This window comes from Corythoichthys intestinalis, chromosome 12 (genome assembly GCF_030265065.1).
Source record: "Corythoichthys intestinalis isolate RoL2023-P3 chromosome 12, ASM3026506v1, whole genome shotgun sequence".
In the NCBI taxonomy this organism is placed as follows: domain Eukaryota; kingdom Metazoa; phylum Chordata; class Actinopteri; order Syngnathiformes; family Syngnathidae; genus Corythoichthys; species Corythoichthys intestinalis.
The window spans coordinates 27,983,221-27,992,370 of NC_080406.1; the positions used below are offsets into that span (position 1 = coordinate 27,983,221).

Here is a 9,150-nt window from a genome sequence, read left to right on the forward strand (position 1 = left end):
TTTTACACCCATATGACTTACACTTTCCACCGTTAAAATCCATTTATTAAAGCTGCTGGCTGCGAAGAATGAGCTCTCTTATACATAACATAGCCTTACACCTTAAATGTCCATATTTGGCACTAGCTTTTGTCCAAGTGACAATGCGAGGAAAAAAAAAAAAAAAAAGCTTGGCAGTTTAGCCAATCTGTCCAGGATAACAGCTTTTAACTGGGGTTGATTTTGGACAAACTCATGGAATTACTTAAACCTTTTCATGTACCTGTTAATGAAAGAAAGACTGACCGCGTCAATTGAACTTTCCATTGATCATGGGGCAATTTTTTTCAACATTAACTGAGGTAATCATTGCCCAGCAAATGCAGATTATAACCAAACAAACTCTAAAATGGCCTCGTAAAATCAAATAAGCATCATCCAGTTAGATTCCATTCACGTTAGATAAATTTGGTGTTAATTGATGTAATTGGAGCTACCGGTAATTTACTTATTTGTAAAATGACTTTACAAGTCAAAAGTTTCAGGGAAACAACATGGACGCTAGGTTTAAAGTGCACAATAATATAAAAGATTTTAAAGCAGCTGGTATAGTTTTCCCCGCCAACCCCCTCCCATACAGAGCTCCTTCAAAACCAGGGTGTTACGACAGCTGATCTTTTCAGGATGCTATTTTTAAACTCTTTAGTGGCACAGACCAACTCACCAGGGTGGTTGGTGCACCACCCAGTTTGCCACAAGTGAGGAGACTTGACTTTTCTGCCACTTAAAAGTCAAAACAAAGTGTTTCTGCAGTTCTCAGGAGACATGAAAAATGCCAGGAAAAGGCAAAGACATTTTCACTGTATTATTTCCAGTTATTATATTATTTCATCGTGCTCTGAAGTTCAGTATTTACTGCAAAAAACTAGCTAGAAGACAAATCACATGTACAATCTTAAAGCGGAAGTTCAGAATTTTTGACATTAGGCTTAACCTTCGAGTTAGCAGGGGTTTAACCAGTTGGTGGAGTTGATTTCAACAAATTCGGCACAGTTTGTAAGTTGTTTCTTAGTTTCAGGGCTCCGGAGTGGCTAAGCTAGCGAGAGTCAATGGAACGTACTTAGCAAGCCAATAAAAAACGATACAGATCTACGAACAGATCCAACATAGTCAAGAGGCTGTGGAAACAGACAGAAGAACTGGGCAAAGGACAGTTTCCACAAATTTCCTATAAGAACTAGTGCTGCAACAATTAATCGATTAACTCGAGTATTCGATTCGAAAAAAATATTCAAAATCAAATTTAGCTGCTTCGAGTATTTGTTTAATTAAAGTGGCGTTGTAATGGTTTGTTTTGAAAGTGTTTGCCTTTATTTTATTGATTTGGGTGGATACACTGCCCTGTAGTCTGCCTCATTCACATGGCTGAATCCATTTGCTCCCTGTTAAGACCAACATAAGCTAAGTTTTTGTTTGAGCTAATGTTTTTGTTCATGCATTCGTACTTTAGTTTAAAGGTAGATTTAGCCAATTTTTGTAGGAATATGTGTCTGAACCTTTTGTTTAGAACATGGGTGTCCAAACCTGTCCGCAAGTGCCGCTGTGGGTCCTGGTTTTTGTTCCTACCAATCGAGCACAGACAGTTTAACCGATGCAGTTTGTGCTAAAACAAGCAGCACCTGACTGCAATCAACTGATTACACTTGTGAGACACCAGATTGGTGAAAAAATGTCATCTTGTTTTGTAGGAATGAAATCCAGCACCCACTGTGGTCCTATGTGGAATAGTTTGGACACCACTGGTTTAGAACATTGTATAAATACAAAAAAGTTAGTATTTTATAGCATTTAAGCTCGCAGACTTTTACTATACAAGTTAGCCAATTGTTCTTTTGTTGTACCTAGATTCTTATTTTTTTATTTTGTACACCGTTTGAGGTGTAATAATAAAATAATCGATAGCTGCAGCCCTAATAAGAACGAGGAACAATATCAACTGGTTAGTTGCTGCTGGCTACGACATAAAAACTCAACGGTGAAAAAAAAAAACAATGTGATATCACTTCACCCTGCTCCTCTGCATAGCTTCTGGATTACAAATGTTGCTGTTCATAAAGCAATTATTGACATGCAATGGTGAGTTTTAATAACTTTATCCTGAAAACATAGCCAACACTATTGATTGCATGGTCATTGATGACTTTCATGTGTGCATATGTTGTTTTTTTATTGGCATGGTAAATAGGCTCAATAGCGCACCGCACAAATGCTATTTTTAGACCGCATGACTGCGTGACATCACCATCGTAAACCGGAAGGAGGTCAACATAGAAGCATGCTCGCATACAACCAATGCTAGTACTGCTTGTTTTCTGCCGGTAATCTTTCAAAAATGAACATGCAAAGTAAACAATGCTGCTATGGAACTTGTATAAACGACTCGAGACATTACGACCGTCCACATATAAGGGATGTTTTTTTTTCATACATTTCCCGAAGCCAAAAACTCAGAGGGAAAAAATGTGAACAATGGATCAACATGTGCGGACTTCCAAAAGACCAGTTTAATGGCAGAAAAGTTAAGCCATTCACCTTTATACACAAAAAAATATAAATTACCCCCAAGAACGGTTACAGACGCAAGACAAACAGAGAATATAATATATAAGAAAGACAGGGCATATGGTGGTAAAGGATAGCTTGTTGAAACAGGAGAATGTCATCGTCAGTGTCATAAGGCAATGCACACAGGAAAAAGGTGTCGATAAAAAAAGTTACCTCTGGATCAGGTCGGCTCTTTTCCCAGTCTTGTTCAGCCCTCGACACTCAAGCCATCTCTTTAACTGAACATTTGTTCTCAGATAGCAGACCGACATTGACTAAACGTTGATATTCTATCAAAATCATCAGTTGACATCGAAATTTTCGTCGTCAAGTGAAGTTGAAACAACGTTGTTCTATGGTATGTCAGGCGATGGTTGGGTTAACATTATTTTATAGTTGAATAACTAATGTTGACAAATAGATGATTTATGATTGACTGGGAGATATGATTGAAAAGTCATTGAGTTATGGATGAGCGGGCGTTTTGGTTGAAAACATGACATCGATTTAGCGTTGTTCCAATATTATCAATAATCGAAATTACGTTTAAATTTGTAAGAATTTCAACGTTTAAACAAAATTAATTGAGGGTGCAAAAGTGACGTTGATTCAACGATATAAGATCAACAGCGGAATGTTGATCCAACATCTTTTCAATGTCGGTCTGCTATCTGGGCATGTTCCTCCACATCTTTAGCAGTGAATTTGGCACCAGCAACATAATTTTCGGACAGAATTGGTAGCCTTACCTCAGTAAACGTCTCGTTCGTACACTATTTATATTTACAAGTATATAGCATTAGGGACAAACGCCGAGTTTGACCCCCTAGCAATAGTTGCTGACATCATGAATATTAATGAGCAAAGGTGACGTGTTACGTGCGGTATGCTATTGACTCGCGCTAGGTTAGCCACTCCGGAGCCCTGAAGCTAACAAATAATTAAATACACGTAGTTTGTTGAAATCAACTCCATCGACTACTTAAACCCTCATTAACTCAAAGATTAAGCCTGATGTCAAAACTCCCAAACATCCCTTTTAATGGCAAAAGTGCACTTGTCCCAAGCATCTCTAGAGAGGACACCACCTTAGGTGTCGGTGATGTCACCAACATTGTGGAAACAATGAGTGACTGACGTATGCACCATCGTCACCTCACCTATAAGTAGATCAAATGACACCACATACAACTCATCAGATTTAAGATAGCACCCAAATAGCCTGCCTCAACCTGCATTTAGCACTTGTTTAAAAACAGCTGCTTGCAAATTGTGCCAAATACAGTCTTGCATGACTGTGGTTACCAATCTAGTTTTGCTGCAAGCTCGTACACGTGTTTTTCCCATTAACAGGAACATCATTTACATAACTGGTGGCACCAGACGTTTACATCCCACATTGCTGCTTAAATTGATCAATTCTAATGTTAAATGATATTTCGAAGCTGTAAAAGCAAGGTATGACAACATTTCTCCTCGTCTAAATTGATACACAAGCTACATTTGCAAATGATCTTTTTTTTTTTATTGCAGATAAGCACAAACATGAGCAGAATTGTTTTTAATTTTTTATGAATAAACCTACTGCCTAGAACAGTGGTCGGAAACCATTTTGACTGAGAGAGCCAAAACACCCAACATATTTAAAAATGTGAATTTACGAGAACCATACAGAGTATGTCTGTGTGTGTGTATAACGCGTTACTACCCACCTCTGTTATATGTACGCTTTTACATTTGAGTAGGTTTTTGAAAAAAACATAATTCTAAGAGTACTTTACGAAGCCATACTTTTTACTTTTACTTGAGCAAATTTGTGAAGAAACACGACTCTTGCCTACGTTGGGCTGCACACACACATTTTTCCTCTTTATTCTACATATTAGATTTTTTTGCCAGTGATGCCAAGAGTAGATCTACCAATTTCACTAATGAGACGTCGCAACAATAATCACATGACTCCATTATACCAATCAGACGCAAGCTTGCCGTTCTACGATCACGCCAGCCTGTTCATTCACGTGGAGTCTTTAAAGCACTGTAAAAATGAAGTATTTGATATAGGGCGCCGCCCTCAACACGACTCAAAAGCGTGGATTTTACCCTCCCGGTTTTTATTTGGCACCGATTGACAACGGCAAACTGGAGATATGATCCTTTTAATTTCATAATAGGAACAATAAAGGAACTATTCAAACTAGGAACTATTTCCCCTACTAGATGGCACTCATGCTCTTTGGATGAATAACGCTAATTTCTTTTTTTTTTTTCTCGCCAAAATTCCATTCCATTATTTTTGTTTTTTTAATTTCTTTGGCTTTATGTGGTTATGTAACGGGTTATTGTACAGTATCATTATAACAACAGTTCATATCGATAACTTTGTGCTGTGAAAAAAATACCATTGTTTAAAAAAAAAAGTCCCCCAAAAATGTAAGCAGTTACTCATTACTTGAGTATTCTTTTCACAGAGTACTTTTTTTTTTACTTGTATTAGTGTACATTTTTTGGATGACTACTTATAGTCTCACTTGAGTAATGTTATTTCGAAGTAACGCTAATCTTGACTAAAATTTTTGGCTTTTCTATCCACTGGTGTGTGTGTGTATATATATATATATATTTATATATACATACTGTACATATGTATACAGTATATATCTATATTATATAGTTGCCAAGTTGTGAGTGATAAAAACAGAAAACAACAAAAGGCTAACATCGTCACTTGAGATGTTACAATCGTTGCTCAGTTGCGCACTCACCAAATGGCAAAAAAAAAAAAAAATAGAAACATCGATTGGCGTTGCATATATTTCCTGGAATTGGAAACCACAACCAGGTGGACGTGTGCATCACAGTGGCCGAGATAGGTGGAGCCTCTCAAGGCAGCTGTTTCGTGAGTCTCTGGTCGAAGTGGCAACAATTTGACAGGCGAAAAGCAATGAAAGTGAAAATGATCATCCGCCTGTGTGACTTGGGGCTAGTGACGGGATCTGTCGTTCACTTGAGTAAACGAATCCATTCCGGTTCGTTCAGTAAAACGATTCGTTCAAACGAATCGTTCAACGAATCGTTCGCCCCCCTCATCTCCCTCCCCACCCAAATGAATCGTTCGGTTAGTGAACGGGAAGTGACGTTGCCGAACGAATCACCAAAGACCGCTTCGCAGTATAACTGAACGGGAAGTGACATTGCTTGGTCCCTCCCTCTCTTGCACATTGACCACTCGTCGTAGTTTCAGAAATGAGTGACAGGCGATATCATTCTGCTTTCAGAGACAGCCTCGTCTCCCTCCGGCTGCTGCAAAAGCGAGGGAGAACTTCCGCGTCGTCTGTCCTAGTTCTATGGGCTCAAAGTCATGGCTCGTGCTTGCATTTCGAATTAGGACACGGTTAAACATTTTCCTTTTGAGGGGGAAGTCGGGGTTTGGGGTCGGGGGCGCACGGACTTTCTTTAGCATGATCTTGCTCACATATACAATGCTGCTGCTAACAGCCAACGCGGCATGCCTGCTGTCACGAAAATAAAAATAAATCGAAAGTTTAATTTCTAATTATGGAACGGCCAACACATCATATTAACCTCTCGCTCTGTTGTATTTTTGTTTTTTATTATTAAGATGATCGTTTTGAATTTTTGCACTGGTATTAATAAATAAAATAATCCGGTCAGCTCCCCTGTCGTCCCCGCATCTCAGATCGTCAAATGCTGACGAGAAATAATTGTTTGCTTTATGATTTCGCCTTTCTACTCTCATTAGTCTGTTAAGAAAAATGTAGACATATTGCGACATCTCCCGTGTCCGCGCGCTTTGTTTTTGGGGCGCTTGAGTAGCACATGATGGACGGATTGACATAATTTGTCAAAACCAACCGACACCCTCTGACACGAAAAAAAAAAAAACACTTGGAAAAAATTGACATGTATATACAGTTTCATTGCAAATCAGTATTATGGTGATCATACTAAATATTATTTTTTTTCTGTGCACATATGAGGTACATATCGCTGCCATGAAGCCTCCATATAGTGACAGTTCTCTGCCCGCTTCACTGCCGTCACGCGACCGCAGCTCAGGTTTTGCTTGCCTCGCAGCTACGCGTGTTTTAAATTACTGTAAATTTGATAGTATATCGTCATAGGCACAGTCCCGAGTCTGTTGAGAAAAGTAGAACACTAAACCATGCTCGCTAGATTTGTGTGGTGTTTTTGTCTTTTTGAGCAGCATTTGATAGGCTCCACGTTAACAAATATGTGACAAAGTCGTTTCCTTTCATTTTATGACTCGTTCACCGCATAGTCATTACTGGAAAGTCAAGTTAGCAGCAAGCTAGGTCAGGAACCGGAGGACCGAATCACTGAACGGGAAGTGACAAAACTCAGTCTTTCCCCCCTGCCTGCACGCTGGCTGCTTATTGGCCACACGTGGAAATGAGTGACATACGCCATGATTCTGTTTCCGCTCCCTCCCCTGCCCGCGATGAGGCTGGCGTCTGATTGGTCGTGTGCGATGTCAGAAGACGCTGCCGCTTGCTCAACGCCCTCCCACGCAGCGAACAAGCGCCACCAACTTCATAGAACGAATCAGTGCAGATGGTGATTAGTTCGGTCTCGTTCACCCAAACAATTCGTTCAAAAAGAACGAATCGTTCGCGACCGATACAACACTACTTGGGGCATGACGCAGTTCACCTTTAGTTTAATTTTCCCCTACGCATTTTTTCAATAATCCTATACTATACTTTATAGCCGTGCGGCTGGCTGAGCGGAGACTTAACGCGCAAGGTGAGCTCTGTAATACCCATATCCATGCAATCCGCGACGGGAGGACCACCAATGGACACCGAATGGAAGCACTTCATTGAGACGTATGTTTGAAATGTCCAAGATCAATGTGTGAATGTGCCATCAGCTCATCACAGCTCATTTATGTTAAGCGAGGCAGCCGGTTCCACATTTAAGATTACGGGTTGGCAGAGAGCCACATGCTCTCCTCAAAAGAGCCAGATATGGCTCGTGAGCCATAGGTTCTTGACCTCTGGCCAAGAACATTTTATCACTCTCTCATACTTTACTTTGTGGGTGTTCACATGGTACAATACAAACAATTTGGTCACTCGTTCTGGTTATGGGCTTACCAAAACAAATAGTTAATTTTCACTTAAATACCGAGGGGATAGATTTTCATATCCCATTAACCTGAATTGAGTCGAAACAATGGCTGTCAATCAGAATGTGTTCTGTGAGGAACTTTGAAGGCAACATACTTTAGAGACTGGCGAAGTTAAAGTTTGAAACACAATACATAAGGCAATAAAATGTTTTTTTCCCCCACTCAATATGATATAAACCCAGTGTGTCTGTTTTTTGTCATGATTGTTAAGCCTTGTATCAGGCTGTCTAACTACTTTTTTGTGGACAACTGTGACTCACCTCTCTGGCAATGAGATTGAGGGCATCGTCCTCTGCTGTGGATTTCTCTTTCTTGCTGTTTCTTTTACGTCCTGTGCCCTGGGTGCCCATGTTTGAACCCACGGGAGGACTTCTCCGAACACACAAGACGCGTTGTGTCTGGGGGTTTGCTCGCTCGCGCCCACCAACAAAAGAAGATACCCCGGGTAAGGCTCAACTAATCGCCCAACGCGTCAACTTCAGGCGAAGAGATAAAAACAAAAACGTGTCGACGGTGTCTGTCGCGGTCACATCCGTTGTTCCGTCTTCCTGTGTCGGTATCCACATTTAAAATGTCCGCATCTTTCCCACGTGGGAAGGCATTTTGCTTTCCACTGATCTACAACCTACACGGTACACAGATTGAACCCGTGCTATTATCTTAAAACGAAAACATTGAAACAAAAATTTCATAAACTGAGTTGTGAAGTAAGTAGAACTTCACCCGGGTGGGGGGCGGGGGAACGAACTTCACCTCCAAGTTGTCACCATTGGTTGTCATTCAATCACGCCGCCTTCAAGGGACGTGGGAAAATGGAGAAATCGTCGAAGGTTACACTCACCGTCACTTGATTAACTAAACACAGTCGAGTAACGTTGCTAAAAGACTATTTTTCATGTTTTACACTCGTGTCTGTTAGTTAGGTTTGCGTTCTAAATAGGTTAGAGCCTCCTAGTGAATTTAACAAGATACTTCACGTGTGCTGCCCTCGCGTACTTCTGTATATGATAAATTGCTATTGAGTTACAATTGGTAGACATTCAGATGTTCTGAGATTTCACACGGTCTCTAAATGCAGCGCCGACTTCTATTTTTAAAGCCCACAACCACCGACTTCTAAAATAAGAAATGCTCTTCTTAAAGGAACACAACCCTAAAACCGTAAAAATGAGAGCTTCCTGACAGTGTTAACGAAACTTATGCATAATAAAAAAGATAGAAGCATAATTATTTATCATATTAGACGGCAGAAACATGTAGCATAATTGCGGTTCTAGCCAGTCAGTATTTCAAGACAATGTTGCCCTCAAGTGTCTATGTTGTGCAAGTGCAAGCAAAAAAAAAAAAAAAAAAAATACAACGCCGTACCAATGTGTGTCAAGCAGGAACAT

General features: G+C 40.1%; 1 protein-coding gene across 17 annotated transcripts in view; it reads right to left on the reverse strand.

The window, feature by feature from the left end:
* Positions 1–8,484, reverse strand: part of lrrfip1a (leucine rich repeat (in FLII) interacting protein 1a) — a 48,712-nt gene extending 40,228 nt beyond the window's left edge. For all 17 annotated transcript variants that reach the window (XM_057852009.1, XM_057852008.1, XM_057852004.1 and 14 more), the window contains exon 1: positions 8,020–8,484. In XM_057852009.1, coding sequence (XP_057707992.1) covers positions 8,020–8,109 — 90 coding nt within the window. In that variant the 5' untranslated portion in view covers positions 8,110–8,484. The remainder of the gene's footprint in view (positions 1–8,019) is intronic.
* Positions 8,485–9,150: the final 666 nt, after the last annotated feature.